General features: G+C 50.2%; 1 protein-coding gene across 1 annotated transcript; it reads left to right on the plus strand.

Annotated features, from left to right (window-relative positions):
- The first annotated feature begins 18,293 nt into the window (after positions 1–18,293).
- Positions 18,294–19,750, plus strand: LOC130106016 (uncharacterized). The gene is made up of 4 exons (XM_056272212.1): positions 18,294–18,367; positions 18,642–18,958; positions 19,062–19,418; positions 19,680–19,750. The coding sequence occupies exons 1-4, from the start codon at positions 18,294–18,296 to the stop codon at positions 19,748–19,750; spliced, it is 819 nt and encodes a 272-aa protein (XP_056128187.1).
- The last annotated feature ends 319 nt before the right edge of the window (positions 19,751–20,069 follow it).

Below are 20,069 nucleotides of genomic sequence, written 5' to 3' on the forward strand. Positions count from 1 at the left end.
GTCTGGGGTGCCATGTCAGCTGCTGGTGTTGGTGCACTGTGTTTTATCAAGGGCAGGGTCAATGCAGCTAGCTATCAGGAGATTTTGGAGCACTTCATGCTTCCATCTGCTGAAAAGCTTTATGGAGATGAAGATTTCATTTTTCAGCACAACCTGGCACCTGCTCACAGTGCCAAAACCACTGGTAAATGGTTTACTGACCATGACATTACTGTGCTCAATTGGCCTGCCAACTCTCCTGACCTGAACCCCATAGAGAATCTGTGGGATATTGTGAAGAGAAAGTTGAGAGACGCAAGACCCAACACTCTGGATGAGTTTAAGGCCGCTATCGAAGCATCCTGGGCCTCCATAACACCTCAGCAGTGCCACAGGCTGATTGCCTCCATGCCACGCCGCATTGAAGCAGTCATTTCTGCAAAAGGATTCCCGACCAAGTATTGACTATTGAGTGCATAACTGAACATAATTATTTGAAGGTTGACTTTTTTTTTTGTATTAAAAACACTTCTTTTATTGGTTGGATGAAATATGCTATTTTCTTTTAGATAGGAACTTGGGGTTTTCATGAGCTGTATGCCAAAATCATCAGTATTAAAACAATAAAAGACCTGAAATATTTCAGTTGGTGTGCAATGAATCTAAAATATATGAAAGTTTAATTTTTATCATTACATTATGGAAAATAATGAACTTTATCACAATATGCTAATTTTTTTAGAAGGACCTGTATATAATGAAGAGGAAGAGATGATGATGTTTAGAGGAGGAGCTGTAACTATATATAATGAAGAGGAGGAGCTGATGATGTTTAGAGGTGAAGCTGTAACTATATATAATGAAGAGGAGGAGCTGATGATGTTTAGAGGTGGAGCTGTAACTATATATAATGAAGAGGAGGAGATGATGATGTTTAGAGGAGGAGCTGTAATTATATATAATGAAGAGGAGGAGCTGATGATGTTTAAAGGAGGAGCTGTAACTATATATAATGAAGAGGAGGAGCTGATGCTGTTTAAAGGAGGAGCTGTAACTATATATAATGAACAGGAGGAGCTGATGATGTTTAGAGGAGGAGCTGTAACTATATATAATGAAGAGGAGGAGCTGATGATGTTTAGAGGAGGAGCTGTAATTATATATAATGAAGAGGAGGAGCTGATGATGTTTAAAAGAGGAGCTGTAACTATATATAATGAAGAGGAGGAGCTGATGATGTTTAGAGGTGGAGCTGTAACTATATATAATGAAGAGGAGGAGCTGATGCTGTTTAAAGGAGGAGCTGTAACTATATATAATGAAGAGGAGGAGCTGATGATGTTTAAAGGAGGAGCTGTAACTATATATAATGAAGAGGAGGAGCTGATGCTGTTTAAAGGAGGAGCTGTAACTATATTGTCACGGTTGGTAAATCCTACGTTTTCTTCTTGTCTCGTGTTTCTGTTGTTATATGTCAGCGCGCTGATTAGATGGGCGTTCCGCTCGTCAGCGTCATTATCTATCAGCTCATTATCCCCTCACCAGCTGCAGCTTGTCAATTCATGTGTATTTATACTCACCACTTTCTCATCTTCCCTGTCAGATCGTTGTATGTGGTTTCCCCGGTGTGTCTGTGTTCCTGTCGCGTTCCAGTCTCTTGCCTTCCTTGTTCCGGTTCTTGTTCTGTGGATTTTCTGGACACTATCGCTCATTGGACACCTTTCACCGCACCTCTGCTTCACCTACCATCTGACCATCGGAGTTCCTGCGCCACCCGCCTGTTTGCCTGTGTTGGACTCTCGCATTGTAACTACCTTTAAATAAAGAGTTTAACTGCACTTGCTTCCGTCAGTCTGTCGTGACATAACGATCTGACCTTCAAACATGGAAGCAGCAGGAGACCCTTCATCATCACTAGAGGCGTTTCTGAGTAACAGCAGTCAAAGAATGGACATCCAGGAAAAGAATATCAATGATACGGCTCGTGCTGTTCAGGCTTTAGTGGCGCAGGTGTCCGGGCTCACCCAACAGATTCAACAGCTTCGCGTGCCCGCTGCGCCACCTGCACCGCCAATTCCCCCACCACCACCAGCGGACCCATCCCCGTCAGAGCCTCGTCTACCAGTCCCTGAGCCTTATGCAGGTGGGTCGAGCCCGGCTTTCCCGGGAGGAGAAGGAGAGGCGGAGATCCCTGGGCCTTTGCCTTTACTGCGGTGGAGCTGGACATTTCGCGTACAATTGTCCGTTAAAAGGCCCAGCCCGACAGTAAGTATGAGGCTACTGTCGGGTGGGATCTCTGCCGAGAAGCCCTCATCTACATCTACCTTCCTCCCGGTAAGACTCCGATGGTCAACTCACCTCCACGACTGTCGGGCACTACTGGACTCAGGGGCAGAAGGTAATTTCATGGATCACTCATTTGCACTCAGATATCAAATTCCCCTCAAACCCCTTTCACACCAAATCAACGTTCACGCCCTCAATGGACAAAGACTCCCCACGATTTCACTGATCACCGAAGACCTCACACTCATCACATCCGGCAATCATTCTGAGACTATTTCCTTTTACATTCTGGACACTCCACTAGCACCCATCGTTCTTGGTCACCCATGGCTCATCCGTCACAATCCCAAGATAGACTGGCAGATCAATTCGGTGGCATCATGGAGCAGTTTTTGTCATAAGTCTTGTCTTGTGTCTGCTTGTCCGTCTGTTCCTGTTGATGTGTTACAGGAGGAGACAGTGGATTTATCAAACGTGCCCACGGAGTATCGGGATCTGAAGGAGGTGTTCAGTAAGTCTCGGGCTGATTCTCTTCCTCCGCATCGTCCCTATGACTGTGCTATAGACTTACTGCCAGGTACGTCTCCGCCTAAGGGCAAGTTATATTCACTCTCTGTCCCAGAGAGAGAGGTCATGGAGAAATACATTTCTGATTCTCTAGCAACGGGATTCATCCGGCCTTCCTCTTCTCCAGCGGGGGCGGGGTTCTTTTTTGTGGGGAAGAAAGATGGGTCGTTGCGACCTTGTATTGATTACCGGGGGTTGAACAACATCACGGTAAAGAATACTTATCCTTTGCCGTTGATGTCTTCAGCTTTCGAGAGGTTGCAAGGAGCATCTATCTTCACAAAACTGGATTTAAGGAATGCTTATCATTTGGTCCGCATCAGGGAGGGGGATGAATGGAAGACCGCTTTTAACACCCCTAGGGGGCACTTTGAATATTTGGTTATGCCGTTCGGCCTTTCCAACTCCCCAGCGGTCTTCCAAGCACTTGTCAATGACGTGTTGCGAGACATGATCGACCAGTTCATATATGTCTACCTGGATGACATATTGATTTTTTCTTCGTCTCTCCAGGAACACGTGCAACACGTTCGACAAGTGCTTCAGAGGTTGCTAGAGAATGGGCTTTTTGTCAAGGCGGAGAAATGCGTTTTTCATGCACAGTCTGTTCCTTTTCTAGGTCACATCATCTCGGTTGAGGGAATGCGCATGGATCCTGACAAGGTTAAGGCTGTGGTGAATTGGCCAAGTCCAGATTCCCGTAAGGCCCTACTAAGGTTCCTGGGGTTCGCCAATTTTTACCGGCGTTTTATTCGCAATTTCAGCCGACTAGCCGCACCTCTGACCGCCTTGACCTCCCCCAGAACGACGTTCAGGTGGTCAGACGCAGCAGAAGCTGCGTTTGCTAAACTCAAGGGTTGCTTCGTTTCAGCCCCCATCCTGATAACCCCTGATCCATCACGTCAGTTCGTGGTGGAGGTCGATGCGTCAGAGGTGGGGGTAGGTGCAGTGTTATCCCAGCGCTCTCCTTCAGACGACAAGATGCACCCTTGCGCGTTTTTTTCGCATCGTTTATCCCCTGCCGAAAGCAATTATGACATTGGCAACAGAGAGTTGTTGGCGGTCAAGTTAGCCTTGGAGGAGTGGCGCCACTGGTTAGAAGGGTCAGGGGTACCTTTTATCGTCTGGACCGACCACAAGAATCTGGAATACATTCGTACCGCTAAAAGACTTAATTCCAGGCAGGCTCGGTGGGCTCTTTTTTTCGGACGTTTTGACTTTACTCTCTCGTACCGCCCGGGTTCCAAAAACATCAAACCCGATTCTTTATCGCGCATTTTTGACCGTTCCGATCGCCCGTCTACTCCCGAGTGCATTTTACCAGAGAATCTATTCATCTCTACACTCACATGGGAGGTCGAATCGAAGGTCAAGAAGGCCTTAGAAGGGGTAACGCCTCCGACTCGTTGCCCACCGAACCGTTTGTTTGTGCCGGAGAGTTTACGGTCCAGCGTCATTCAGTGGGGTCATTGTTCCAATGTGGCTTGTCATCCAGGAGTCAATCGTACTATGTTTTTGGTTAAGCAACGATTCTGGTGGCCTCTCATGGCTCGTGACGTTCGCAGTTTTGTATTGGCTTGCTCAGTTTGTGCCACGGGTAAGACTTCCAATCAACCTCCAGATGGGTTACTCCAACCGCTGCCGGTGCCTTCGAGACCCTGGTCCCATATCGCACTAGATTTTATCACCGCCCTCCCACCCTCCCAGGGTCACACGGTAGTTTTGACCGTGGTGGACCGGTTCTCGAAGGCGGCCCATTTCATTCCCTTGCCCAAATTACCCTCAGCCAAGGAGACAGCGTTGGTTGTCATTGACCACGTCTTTCGGCTTCATGGCCTCCCGACAGACGTGGTTTCTGACAGAGGACCCCAATTTGTGTCCAAATTTTGGCGAGAGTTTTGTAGACTTCTGGGGGCGACTGTCAGTCTGTCCTCTGGGTTCCATCCCCAGAGCAATGGTCAAACTGAGCGAGCCAACCAAGATTTGGAAAGAACGTTGCGATGTTTAGTGTCCAAGAATCCTTCCTCCTGGAGTCAGCAATTGTCTATGGTGGAGTACGCCCACAACACGTTGCCAGTGTCATCCACGGGCCTATCACCATTTGAGTGTAGCATAGGTTACCAGCCACCAATTTTTCCTAGTCTGGAATCCGAAGTTGCGGTCCCCTCCGCCCACGCCTTTGTCCAGAGGTGTCACCGCACTTGGACTAGAGCCCGCGAGACTCTACTCCAAGTGGGGGCACGCACCAAGGCCAAAGCCGATCGCCACCGGCGGAGGCCTCCCGTATACGTCGTCGGTTCCAAAGTGTGGCTTTCTACCAAGGATATTCCTCTCCGCTCCGTTTCGAATAAGCTCGCACCAAAATTCATTGGCCCGTTCTCTGTCACTAAAATCATTAGTCCAGTGACAGTCCGTCTCAACCTTCCTCCAGTGTACAGGAGGATTCATCCCGTATTTCATGTTTCCAAAATTAAGCCCGTATTTTTTGCTCGCATTAATCCGCCAGTCCCGGTTCCCCCCCCGCCGCGTCTCGTAGACGGGGAACCTACTTATTCGGTCAATCGTGTTCTGGACTCGAGACGGAGGGGACGCGGATTCCAGTACTTGGTGGACTGGGAAGGTTACGGTCCGGAGGAGAGAAGTTGGGTACCAGCTAGAGACATCCTGGATCACTCCCTTATCGATGATTACAATCGGCAGGTAAGGGAGTCTGGGAACGCCAGGAGGCGTTCCTAGGGAAGGGGGTACTGTCACGGTTGGTAAATCCTACGTTTTCTTCTTGTCTCGTGTTTCTGTTGTTATATGTCAGCGCGCTGATTAGATGGGCGTTCCGCTCGTCAGCGTCATTATCTATCAGCTCATTATCCCCTCACCAGCTGCAGCTTGTCAATTCATGTGTATTTATACTCACCACTTTCTCATCTTCCCTGTCAGATCGTTGTATGTGGTTTCCCCGGTGTGTCTGTGTTCCTGTCGCGTTCCAGTCTCTTGCCTTCCTTGTTCCGGTTCTTGTTCTGTGGATTTTCTGGACACTATCGCTCATTGGACACCTTTCACCGCACCTCTGCTTCACCTACCATCTGACCATCGGAGTTCCTGCGCCACCCGCCTGTTTGCCTGTGTTGGACTCTCGCATTGTAACTACCTTTAAATAAAGAGTTTAACTGCACTTGCTTCCGTCAGTCTGTCGTGACATATATATAATGAAGAGGAGGAGCTGATGATGTTTAGAGGAGGAGCTGTAACTATATATAATGAAGAGGAGGGGCCGATGATGTTTAAAGTAGGAGCTGTAACTATATATAATGAAGAGGAGGAGCTTATGATGTTTAAAGGAGGAGCTGTAACTATATATAATGAAGAGGAAGAGCTGATGATGTTTAGAGGAGGAGCTGTAACTATATATAATGCAGAGGAAGAGCTGATTATGTTTAGAGGAGGAGCTGTAACTATATATAATGAAGAGGAGGAGCTGATGATGTTTAAAGGAGGAGATGTAACTATATATAATGAAGAGGAGGAGCTTATGATGTTTAAAGGAGGAGCTGTAACTATATATAATGAAGAAGAAGAGCTGATGATGTTTAGAGGAGGAGCTGTAACTATATATAATGAAGAGGAAGAGATGATGATGTTTAAAGGAGGAGCTGTAACTATATATAATGAAGAAGAAGAGCTTATGATGTTTAGAGGAGGAGCTGTAACTATATATAATGAAGAGGAAGAGATGATGATGTTTAAAGGAAGAGCTGTAACTATATATAATGAAGAGGAAGAGATGATGATGTTTAAAGGAGAAGCTGTAACTATATATAATGAAGAGGAAGACGGACAGAAACAGAAATGGCTGATAAGTGTGATCTGTGTCTGCTGGGACTGATCGTTCTCTCTTCACTTCTCACAGGTAAAGAAATCTCTATTTTCTCTAAACACATTTAGTGGAATTAGTCTGGAAAGAGTTCATTTGAACATGCTCAGTTTATTCTTGCACACATTCACATTGTGATCTCAGAGTTGTGTATTGATACACACAGATCATACTGTATTATTCCTGATACTGGACATAGTGTCACTCAAACATCTGATGATGAAGAATGATCTTGATATTAAGAGTGTGTCAGTGATTTGAACAGCTCTCTGATAAACACTAATAGTTTATTCTGGAGAGTGTGTTGTTTGCTTTAAGTGAGTGTTACGACCCTTCACTGATTTTAAAAGTCTAGGGAATTAGAAGGGGAACATTAGTCCTCCCATAAGCAATTGTTACCATTAAATACTGAGAGAGTGAATAAGACCACTGAGAAACAGCAGGAGAACAGGGGAACAAATGTATTATGTGCAATGATCCGCCAATATGTATATAAGACAGAAGAAAAATGAAGCAACAAATTATTATTTACAATCAAAAACAAAAGAAGTTACAAAAATCCAGCAAACTTATAATATACCGGATCTGGGGAGGAAAAAGGGAAAACGTCTCGGTTACGGATGTAACCCTCGTTCCCTGAGTAGGGAACGGAGACGTTACGTCGGATGACGGAGAATGGGGGTTTCGCCAGAAAGCCTATCATCTTCGAGTATTAAAAAACGAGCCTATGGCAATGAAATGCCATGGGTCTGCGGAATTTGCATAATGTATCTCCGCCCCACCGCGTGGGTATTTAAGGAGAGACACCTGCAACAGCAGATCATGTCTTCGCTGAGGAGCCGAGACTGAACTCAGGCGTCTACCCAGCGGTACAGCGGAAGTGGCAGGGAGACGTAACGTCTCCGTTCTCTACTCAGGGAACGAGGGTTACATCCGTAACCGAGACGTTCCCTTTCGTAGTCACTCCGAGTTACGTCGGATGACGGAGAATGGGGGTCCCCGTGTAATCACGCCACCTTCACAGCTGTCTTCCAGTGCCCTGCGAAGTCTGACCTCCCTGTCGTGATATAGGCACGGACGAAGGAGTCCTACTTAACACAGGAATACCAAGGTACACTGGGAAGCATATCTCAGGGGAGATATGCCGCAGCATGCCTACCCGTAGGGAGGACTTAAGAATACACATATGGCCCGATGGGGCTACATATGGAGGAACACTGGAGTGACCAGCCCGTAGGGTGGCATCTACTTTCAACTCCAGGAGTGGCAAGGTGGCTTGCCGAGGGAAAGACACATGCTCAAAGAGGCTTACAGTGGAAATACACATGTGGGGGTTGCTCGGAGGAGGAACCATGCACACGGAGGCACCTAGCCGACGCACAGGTAATAGACACTGGCGCCAGCGTCAACAGTGCTGGAGGAACTCAGGGCTTCAGAGAGGAAGGCTACCTGAGGAAATATCGCACGTATCCAGTCCGTGGAGTGGAGTGGCAAGCAAGCGAAGACACCTAACGGCTCCCGTGTTAGCTTGAAAAAGACAGTACACGGGAGGAGACTGGCTCCACTCGGAGATTGTAAAATCTGGCGAATGTGTTAGGTGTCACCCAGCCTGCAGCTCTGCAGATGTCTGTCAGCGAGGCGCCACGCGCTAAAGCCCAAGAGGACGCCACACTCCGGGTGGAGTGGGCGGTCACACCAAGGGGGCATGGTCGACCTTGCTGCTGGTATGCCAAAGCAATGGCGTCCACTATCCAGTGAGACAACCTTTGTTGGAGAGAGCCTTTCCCTTCAGCTTCCCACCATAACAGACAAAGAGCTGGTCTGAGGTCCTGAAACACTGCGTCCTGTCTACGTAAGCACGGAGTGCGCGTACTGGACAGAGCAGTGCCAAGGCTGGGTCTGCCTCCTCCCGGGGCAGCGCTTGCAGGTTCACCACCTGGTCCCGGAAGGGAGTGGTGGGAACCTTGGGCACATATCCAGGCCGGGGTCTCAGGATCACGTGAGAGTGACCGGGCCCGAACTCCAGGCACGCTTCGTCAACGGAGAATGCGTGCAGGTCCCCTACCCTCTTGATGGAGGCCAACGCAACCAGGAGCGCTGTCTTCATTGACAGGATCTTAAGCTCAGCTGATTGCAGAGGCTCAAAGGGAGCCCTCTGCAGGGCATTTAAGACCACTGAGAGGTCCCAAGAGGGAACGAGAGGAGGGCGAGGAGGATTCAGTCTCCTCTCTCCTCTCAGGAACCTGATGATCAGGTCGTGCTTTCCCAGAGACTTACCTTCAACTGCATCGTGATAAGCGGCGATAGCGGCCACATACACCTTCAGGGTGGAGGGAGACAGCCTTCACTCCAGCCCGTCTTGCAGAAAGGAAAGCACGACACCAATCGAGCATCTCCTGGGGTCTTCTCGCCGAGAAGAGCACCAGTTGACGAAGAGGTTCCACTTCAACGCGTAGACGTGTCTCGTGGACAACGCTCAAGCGGAATTGATGGTAGCCGCCACCGCAGGTGGCAGGGTACTCAAACCTGCCTCGTCCCGTCCAGGAACCACACGTGGAGTCCCCAAAGATCGGGACGAGGGTGCCATAGGGTGCCACGTCTCTGAGAAAGGAGGTCCTTCCTCAGAGGAATTGGCCAAGGACGTGCTGTCGCGAGGAGTATCAGTTCGGAGAACCAGGTCTTGGTGGGCCAGTATGGGGCGACCAATATGACCTGCTCCTCGTCCTCCTTGATCTTGCACAGAGTCCGTGCGAGAAGGCTCACTGGGGGAAACGCATATTTGCGTAGGCCCTGCGGCCAGCTGTGCGCCAGTGCATCCGTGCCGAGCGTGCCCTCGGTCAGGGAGTAATACAGGGCGCAATGGGATGAGTCGTGGGAGGCAAACAGATATATCTGTGCGTCCCCGAACTGGTCCCATATCAGCTGGACCGACTGGGGATGGAGTCGCCATTCGCCAGAGGTTGGCCGGAGCCGTGACAGCTCATCGGCTGCAAGGTTCCGCTCTCCTGGAATGTAAATAGCACGAAGGGACCTCAGGTGCTTCTGACTCCATAAGAGGAGGTGGCGTGCGAGTTGCGACATACGGCGAGAGCGTAGACCACCCTGATGGTTGATGTACGCTACTGTCGCGGTATTGTCCGGACGGACAAGTACGTGTTGACCCTGGAGCAGCGCGTGGAAGCGGTGCAGGGCAAGGCGTACTGCCAGCAACTCGAGGCAATTGACATGCATGTCCATTGCAAATGGCGCCCCAGCCCGTGGCAGAGGCATCTGTGGAGACAACAACATGCCTGGAAACTCGTTCTAGGGGAACTCCGGCCCGTAGAAAGCTGAGGTTACGCCACGGGGTGAAGGACTGACGGCAGGTCGGAGTTATTGGAACTCTGAGCGTACCGCGATGCCATGCCCACCTCGGGACCCGATCGCGAAGCCACAGCTGAAGCGGTCTCATATGAAGCAATCCGAGTGGCGTTGCCGCGGCTGCGGATGCCATATGCCCCAGGAGCCTCTGAAAAAGTTTCAGTGGGACCGCACTCTTGCCCTCGAACTGTCGAAGACAAGTCAGCAGTGAGTGTGCGCGCTCGCTCGTAAGCTGCGCGGACATGGCGACCGAGTCTATCTCCATACCGAGAAAAGAGATCCTCTGCACGGGGCAAAGTTTGCTCTTCTCCCAGTTGACCCGAAGGCCCAGACGGGCTAGGTGCCGGAGCACTAGGTCTCTGTGTTCGCAAACCTGGACTCGAGAGTGAGCTAATATTAGCCAGTCGTCGAGGTAATTCAGGATGCGAACCCCGTGTTCGCGCAGGGGAACGTTCCGGGTTACTTGACTGTAACCCTGTTCCCTGAAAAAGCGGAACGAGATGCTGCGCTGCTTAGCGCATTGGGAACGTCTTTAATCGTGACCCGCTGTGAATATAGTGTGTAAACACGTCGATAGAATCGACCGGAAGTAATATAGCCTCGGTCGGTGACGTCATCGTCGCGCGCCCGCGTGCACTCACGCACACTCGCGTGCACCCGCGAGGCTATAAATAGATGAGCCGCAGGTGCATCGTCAGGATATTTTGTCTGAAGAGCAGTCCTGGGACATCATCAGCACGGCAAAGTAGCGCAGCATCTCGTTCCGCTTTTTCAGGGAACAGGGTTACAGTCAAGTAACCCGGAACGTTCCCTTTCAAAAGCTACAATCGATGCTGCGCTGCTTAGCGCATTGGGAACGAGAATACCCACGCCGCCGTGCTTGAAGGTGTCTGGACTCCTTACGGTTGTGTAGGTGTGCTCACAAGAACGCAAGAAAGCCCTAGACATTAGCTTGTGATGTCGACTCAAGGACATGAGAGCCCGGAGTGGCATGAACATCTAAACTATAAAACCTTATGAATGTGTGCGGAGAGGACCAGCCTGCCGCATCACAAACATGCTGTAAGGGGGCACCCCTTGCCAAAGCAGTAGAGGAGGCGACTCCTCTGGTGGAGTGAGCCCTTAGACCCGTTGGCGAAGCTTGGCCGCGCGCCTCATAGGCAAGAGCAATAGCATCCCTGACCCAATGTGACATGGTCTGTTTAGTAGCGGCAGCACCCCTGTTACTGCCCCCATAACAAACAAATAGTTGCTCTGACTTACGCCACTGGCTAGTACGGTGAACGTAGGCCTGAAGAGCACGGACTGGACACAGTCTGTGAGATCTCTCCTGCTCCAGCGTTGTGAACGGTGGAGGGCAGAAGGCCTCAAGAGTGACCGGATGTACAGCTGAAAACGGTACTTTAGGCAGGTAATCAGGATGAGGATGCAAAATCACTTTCACCATTCCTGGGGCAAAGTCTAAGCAGGATGGCGATATTGACAGAGCCTGCATATCCCCGATTCTTTTTAGAGAGGTTATAGCCATAAGAAAAACCATCTTTAGGGTCAGAAGTTTGTCAGACGCTGACTCTAGAGGTTCGAAGGGGGTCTCAACCAGACCCTCTAGGACTATAGCTAAGTCCCATGAAGGGATCTTGGTTCTTACGGGAGGCCTCAGTCGTCTGGCCCCACGAATGAAGCGAGCGAGCAAAGGATGTCTCCCAAGTGGCACCCCGTCAACCAAGGCGTGGCAAGCCGAAAGAGCGGCCACATAAACCCTGAGAGTGGCGGGGCATGTGCCTGTTGATAATTTTTCCTGCAGGAAATCCAGAACTGAAGCAATCTGGCAGTTGACCGGATCTGCATTATGTAAAACACACCACCTTTCAAAAACACCCCATTTGTTGGCAAAACTCTTTCTAGTGGAGGAAGCCCTAGCACTTAGAATAGTCTCAATAACGGCAGGCGAAAGCCCAGTGTCCCTCAGTTGGTACCCATCAGGGGCCAAACATGAAGGTTCCACAGGTCGGGCCTGGGATGGAATATTGTGCCCTCTGCCTGGGACAGAAGGTCCCTCCTCTCCGGAATCGCCCATGGCGAGCCGTTGAGGAGAGATATTATCTCCGAGAACCACATTCTGTTCGGCCAACGCGGCGCTATCAATAAGAGGCAAGACCCTTGCTGGCGAACTCTGGCTAGAACTCCCGGGAGCAGAGCCACAGGAGGAAACGCATACAGGCGCATTTTGGGCCATGTGTGCGCCATCGCATCCAGACCCAGGGGGGCTGGGTGACTCAGAGAGAAGTAGAGGGGACATTGCGCTGTCTGATGGGAGGCGAAGAGGTCCACTTCCGCTTTGTAAAATCTGGTCCAGATCTGATCGACTACTTCTGGGTGGAGTTTCCATTCCCCCGTCAGCAGTTTCTGTCTGGACAGTAAATCTGCTCCCACATTCTGGTGCCCAGGGATGTACACTGCCCTGAGTGACAGGAACTTCTCCTGGGCCCAGAGGAAAATCTGCCTCGCTATTTTGTTCAGATTGCGTGAGCGCAGACCTCCCTGGGGATTTACATAAGAAACTGCCGCTGTGTTGTCCACCCGCACTAGGACATGACAGCCTCTCAACTAAGGGAGAAAGTATTTCAGGGCCAGAAATACAGTCATCAGCTCGAGGCAGTTGATATGCCAATCGAGCTGATGACCCTCCCATTCCCCTTGAGCTGGACGACCACTTAAGACCGCTCCCCAGCCCAACAGGGAGGCGTCTGTCGTTAGCAATCTGCGACGACAAGGCGCCCCTAGAGTGGGACCCAAGGCGAGGAACCGGGGTCTGAGCCACAGAGATAGTGTACGAAGCCCGCGGCGCATCATTTTTATTTGCCTTTGAGGATTGGCCCTTGGATGAAATCCCCTGGCTTTTAGCCCCTGGCTTTTAACTGAAAGGGTCTCATGTGCAATAGCCCCAAAGGAATCACCGTGGATGCTGAAGCCATGTAACCTAACATCTTTTGGTACTGACGAACAGTACGATCTTGACCTAGCCTGACTTTGCTCATAGTTACCCGAATGGTCTCGATTCGAGCGGGGGACAATTGTGCCCGCATCGTAATCGAATCCCAAACAATTCCGAGATAAGTCGTTCTCTGGGCAGGACAAAGAACACTTTTCTTGGTGTTGAGTCTCAACCCTAGAGAAACTAGATGAGCCAACACGATGTCTCTGTGTTGAAGCACCATCTCTTGCGATTGTGCTAGTATTAACCAATCGTCGATGTAATTCAAAATGCGAATGCCCTGGAGTCGCAATGGAGCCAGTGCTGCATCCATGCATTTTGTGTACGTGCGGGGTGATAAGGCTAGGCCGAATGGAAGAACCCGAAATTGGTATGCTTCGCCCCCGAAAGCGAACCTCAGGAACTTCCTGTGTTGTGGCAATATTTGTATGTGAAAATATGCGTCCTTCAGATCGATCGTGACGAACCAATCGTGATGTTGAATTTGCGACACGACCGTCTTGACGGTTAACATCTTGAACTTGAGCGCTTTGACTGTACGGTTTAAGCCTCGAAGATCTAAGATTGGACGCAACCCCCCGTCCTTTTTGGGGACCAGGAAGTATCTGCTGTAATAGCCTGACTCCCTCTCTGGCAGAGGAACATGTTCTATGGCCTCTTTGCTCAGAAGAGTTTGTAGCTCTTGTGATAGTACATGCATCAGCTCCGGTCTTACGGAAGTGGAGATCACGCCGTTGAAACGTGGAGGACGATGAATAAATTGGATTCTGTATCCTATTTGTACTATGCTTAATACCCAAGCAGAAATGCCTGGCAGAAGTTGCCACGCTGCCAGACTCTCTGATAGTGGTATCAGTTTTAATACTTCCTCTTGAGGGGATGTTAGATGTTCCGTGCCCTGGATGAAAGCAGGGAGCAACGGAACATCTAACATTTCGCTGGAAACCGCTGCCCCCCGAAGCACCAAAGGTGGCGGGGATGGAGAGGTTTTGTGAGGGTAACGAGAAGGGGCGGTCAGATATAATACGCGCCCCGTCCCGCGGGGGGCTACCCCCACCAGACTGGGCGCCAGACCATCAGGACTTCTTCTTTCTGTTGATGATAGTCCTGAGGTCTGGCTTGGGAGGTTGCTGAGCCTGACGAGCCTGTCTCCAGTTCTTACTAGGAGGAGCACGGCTCGCCACACTCTGCTTTTTAACCTCCCTAGGTTTTGAAGGACCAGGGAGAGGTTGGGTGGCCGATGGCCCCTCCCCTTGAGTGCGGCGAGGAAGGAACTGAACAAACGCCTCCTCATGCTTCTTGACCTCCCTGAACCTGGTGACTACTGAGTTGACGAGTCGCCAAACAGGCCAGAGGGAGAAACTGGAGAGTCAAGAAGAAAGACACAATCTTTATCTTTGATGCCTGTGAGGTTGAGCCACAGATGCCTCTCCGTGCTTAGCAAAGCGGACATAGAACGGCCGATGGCACGGGCCGTTTGCTTAGTGGCACGAAGAGACAGATCTGTGGCTCGGCGCAGTTCAGAAAACGCTTCCACATCTATCGTTGTACCCGCACTCAAGTCCTTCAAGAGGTCAGCCTGGTATGCCTGTAACACAGCCATTGTGTGCAGCGCAGCACCAGCCTGACCTGCAGCTTGGTAAGCTTTACCCACAAGCGAAGATGTTATTCTACACGGCTTTGAGGGGAGGGTAGGTTTTTTAAGCGAAGATGCAGACCCAGGCGAGAGATAGCTGGCGAGCGTCTCTTCAACCTGGGGCATCTCCGCATACCCTCGCGCCTTTGCACCCACGATAGTCGAAAAAGTCGACGTCGAAGGCACGAAGACACGAGAGGTATATGGTTTTCTCCATGATTTAGATAGCTCATCATGGAGGTCCTCGAAGAAGGGGAGAGACTGATGTTGAGGTCCCTCCCCCCTGCCACCGGACAAAAACCTATCCTCAAGCTTACTGCGTTTGGGGGTCTCTTGTTCGCGAGGCCAGTCAAGCTGCAATCTGGCCACCGCGCGAGTAACCACCTCGAGAAGCTCCTCGACAGATTTATCGTCGCGCGAGGAACGCTCAGAAGTTGGCTGCTCGAAGTCCGTAGACCCAAGAGATTCATTATCGTCCCCCGCGTGAGCCGAAGAAGCACCGGGATGCGCTTCGGGATCACATGAGGGAACGAGTGGATCTGGTGAACAAGCAAGCGAAAGGGACGGACCCGTCTCTTGCTCGTCAGCCAAATCCATTCGGGAGCCCCATGATGATAATGCGGTTGCGGACTGAAAGTAGACAAGACGAGCGCGAAGCATTTTAACAGTGAACAGCTCACAATGCTCGCACTCCCCTGACTCCAATGCAGCGGCCGCATGCTCCTCCCCCAAACACACAAAGCAGTAAGCGTGTGTATCCAGTTCTGACATGGGTCGAGAACATGGAGGGACACAGCGCTTAGCTTGCTGACTCATTTCTCTTTTTGCTTTTTAAACTCTTTAAATGACGTTAAGAGATGAGAAAGAGTGAAAATTCTGCACACTGTCAGGTATAAAGCTAAATAACTCCGAAGCGGAGTGACCGGCCCAGGCGTGGGTGGCATAGCGGCCCGGTGCGGGGGCACGGTCATGCTCCGCGTCCTGACAGAGGAGACCAGGGAAGGACCAGCGTTCCACGGGGGTCTGCTCTGCCAGGGGTCTGGCGACAGAGGGGGACGAGAGTGGTGTGGTCCGGAGACGGCACACACTGTCATCCGCGCCCTCAGAGACAGAGGGGGACGAGAGCGGCAAGGCCCGGGAGCGTTGCGCACTGTCGTCCGGCCCTCTGAGGGCTCAGAGATGGGATGCAGCTCTTTGGTTTAGAAAAGATTCTCCCCCAGCCCTCCACCGGGGGAAGGAGTGGCCCTGCAACCACTCCCTGAAGAACTGCAACCCACATCTGAGCTGCCCGTAACGGGAGCGCCGCAAGCCTGGCCTTGGCGGGGCTGCGGGACCGGTACGGGCAGGGGCGCCTTCCTGCGACCACCTCCACGGCGCGGCCCGGTGCTGCTGGCCGGGCGGGAGGGGGCGGAAGTCGCAGGAGGGCGCATTCGGCAGCAAGCGGACTGAGGCGGCAGCTGGAGGCAGCAAAGCCGCGGGGTCAGACAAAATAGCCACAGTCCACTTCTGGGCGGCCGAGAACTGTTGGGCAGAGTCCTCGACCGCGCCGCCGAAGAGGCCAGCCTGGGATATGGGGGAGTTGAGGAAACGAAATCACTCAGCCTCGCGCACATCAACCAGGTTAGCCAGAGGTGTCTGACCACCTATGTGGACATCACCTGACTCAGGGAGCGTGCGGTCACCTACGTCGCTCGGAGAGCAAGGTCGGTGACGGCAGGCAGCTCAAGGATGAGCCCTGAATCAGCCCTACCCTCGTGCATGTCATTGAACACCCAGGAGGATGGCAATAACACGCAGTGAGGTGGCAGCCTGCCCCGCAGCTCTATAGGTCCCCGCCACCGGAGTAGACAAGAACCTACAGGCATTGGAGGGGTGCTTAAGAGTCGCCACGCCAGGTGGAGGCGCTGTGGGGACACATAAGTGTTGCCACAGAACACTCCACAGGGGGAACCCCAGTGCACCCTAGGCCGCGGCCTCTACAAGGGCAGAGAAGGCGGAAGAGGCCACTGAGCAGTCGCGAAAAGTCAAGAAGACTTCCACGATCTCATGATCTCTTCATGCACGTCCGGGTAGAAAGGATTTGGGTTCGCCACCCCCAAAAACCAATCACCCGGGAAGCATAGCTGTGCACTCTGGATCAAACTCGTTATGCTAGCACATCCGAGGACGGCAGCACAGACGAGCCATCATCTCTAGAGGACTCCAGCTCACCTAGTGATGCGGTGATACATGATTTCATCAGCCGGGGTACCGAATGAGACCGCGGGCCCGCGGGCGGGCCGGCGAACTCACCTGGGACCACGCAGGTTGCAATGTGAAAGACGGGGTGTGGACCGAGGAATTTTTCATCGGTTTAGTTCCAAACCTGCCGTCTTAGGTCACCCTGGCCACCAGCCGAAGTATTATCTCACGTGGAGAAAAATAGATCGGGGTGTGGATGAGGGGACTCTCACTCATTGAGCTCATCGAGTCTCGACCGTTACATTGCGATGGTAACGTTCCCAGAGAGAGAACGTGACACACCCACGAGCGCTGTCTGAGCGTGATCAAAGCCCAAACACTCAAAACAGCGCTCGCGCCCATCAGCTGAATCTATCAGAATACCACACTCAGAAAAACATGGGCAGATCGTCTTTAGAAAGACGCGTCTTTAAAAAGACGTGCCGCGTGCAGCTCTTTAGTGAGAGGAAAAACTCCGCGGATGTTGAAGCGACCAGGGAGAACACACAGACTGGCAGACCACTGCTCAGCTCGCAGGCAATGTGAAACTCGCTGGATACCGCCGTCACACCAACACCGGAGAGTTCGCTCGTCTCGAAGAGATGTAGTCACTGAAGAAAACTCAGGATTTGGCTTGTGGAGTGAAGAGATGCTCTTGGCTCCGAAGCGAAAACATGATCTGCTGTTGCAGGTGTCTCTCCTTAAATACCCACGCGGTGGGGCGGAGATACATTATGCAAATTCCGCAGACCCATGGCATTTCATTGCCATAGGCTCGTTTTTTAATACTCGAAGATGATAGGCTTTCTGGCGAAACCCCCATTCTCCGTCATCCGACGTAACTCGGAGTGACTACGAAAGGGAACTGGACGGTGCCAACACAAAGAAAAGAATGAAACAAAAGGATCTTTCTCACCCGTTTCAACTAAACCTACCTAATACAAAAGAAAAATGTAGAAAGAAAAGTCTTCATCGTCCGAGACGTCATACACTTCCCTACTCTATCTATCAACACAGAAATGACAGCGAATGGCACATGCTCCTATAAACCTAGTGTGTGTAAACTAAATACACCAGAACTAAGTGTGCCGATGTACGTCACGCGACAAAACTTCCCTTTTCCTCTATCCAGCGTTACCGCTCTCAAATACTCAATAATAAAGGAAAGTAAAGTAATTTGGTTTCACATGATAATCTTAACACACTAACAAAGCTAATAAGTAATAACCAAAAGTACAAATAAATGAAACCGGAACAGGTATAGTTTTTCAAGGTTATAACTCTGTACAAATAAAGCCCATCGCATCAGCCGTTGATTAGCATTATACATACGGGAAAGTAAAACAAGGGAGTTGTGATCGCTATAGACAATAGTGGGCCGGATGGAAGAGCCTAAGGAAACTTCACAGAACTGCAAGAAAAACAACAACGCCAAAGTTTCCTTTTCAACTGTCGAGTAATTCCCTTGATGTTTATCAGACTTACGGGAGAAAAAGCACTGATGGTCCACATCCTCGCCGTCTAGAAGCAAAACTGCTCCAGTAACTCCATGTATCCGCGCTCGCATCAACTTACAACTCAAAGAGCGATCGAACTCAGAGCAGCCGAAACTGGGGCTTTACAACAGAGCTTTAACACTCTCAGATGCAGTCGAGAGCAACAGTGAGGAAAATATCATGATTTAACTTCTGTTTTTATCATAATGATGACTGAGATATACTGTGTTTCAGGCACCAGTGGAGTGATTGTGTGTTCATCAGTTCTGGTGTAAATGTCTCTCTGTCCTGTAATAATGCTCTTCCTGACTGCAAATCAACTTCATGGATCTACTCTAACATATTCAGACATTCAGGAGCAGTTAAACTGATTACTGGAGGGATAAAGAATAAAGACACAGAGAGACATGAGAGACTGAGTCTGGAGTCTGACTGCTCTCTGAACATCAAGAACGTCACAGGAGAAGATTATGGATATTACAGATGCAGACAATATGTGAATGGAGAACAACAAGGACCTGATGCTGATGTTTATCTGCATGTTCTTCATGGTAAGTTTATGATTATGTGGTCAATTTAAAAAGGGCAGATTCTCCCTTTAAACTCAGATGATGATTGAAGAGTCTGTGATTTGTGTCTTGTGTTAAGTTTCAGTGTCTTCATCATCGTCATCATCATCATCATCTTCATCTTCATCTTCATCCTCACAGACTGAGATCAGTCCAGGCCGCTCTGTGACTCTCTCCTGTCAGTTGTATTTATATACTAGATTCTCCTGTGATGATTGGGTCCGTTCTGCGGGAGTTGAGCTGTTGTGGGTGAATCAGGCTGGTGTTGATCTGAAGACAGACTCCAGATATCAGATATTATCATCATCATCATCTCCAGATCACTGTCTCATCACTCTGACTACAACACTCCTGGATGAAGATGCCAACAGAGAGTGGAGATGTCAGCTTACTCACAGAAAGCAACTCCAGACCTCAGTCAGATACACTGTCAAGTATTCAGGTGAGAAAACAGTGTTAGAAGAGCCTCATAATGTCAGGAACACTGAGGTCTATCAGTATCACTGAACCAGAACAAACTGAGGGAACAAAAGCTTCTCTGACTCTCACAGAAGAGGAACTCAAAGCATTGCTTCAAACTAATGAACTGCAGTGAATTAACAGTCCAACCTGTTCACTCTTTATGTGATGTGATGATCAAAGTTAAAATATGATGGTCATATTGTACAGTATTAATCATCTGAACTAACATTGATCTTCACAGCTCAAGCTGATTCAACGACAGCAGTGAATCCAGTCCACATCACACACTCTCAGGATCACTCAGTGGTGTAGTCTACGTGATACGCAGGTATACGCCGTATACCCACTAGGAAATGTCAAAGATCTCCGTATACCCTCTTTAAAAAGCGTGAGGATTCGTAACAACATCGTTTTGTGAAAGAACTTTCATTCATAAATTCACCCCGCCGCCCGCCCGCCCGCCGTGACGTCTGTGTTTGCGCAGCGACACGGATCGAATCGCGGAATCCAGCAACAAAATAATGTAACTTAGCTGTAAAGCGTAACGTCGCGCAATTTGGCCATTTTTGAATGAACAAATCAAAAGTAATGATACAATGAATCAAATCTCGATATGTATTAAGTGTCTATG

This window comes from Rhinichthys klamathensis, unplaced genomic scaffold (assembly GCF_029890125.1).
Source record: "Rhinichthys klamathensis goyatoka isolate OS25496 unplaced genomic scaffold, OSU_Roscu_1.1 h1tg000331l_1, whole genome shotgun sequence".
In the NCBI taxonomy this organism is placed as follows: Eukaryota; Metazoa; Chordata; class Actinopteri; order Cypriniformes; family Leuciscidae; genus Rhinichthys; species Rhinichthys klamathensis.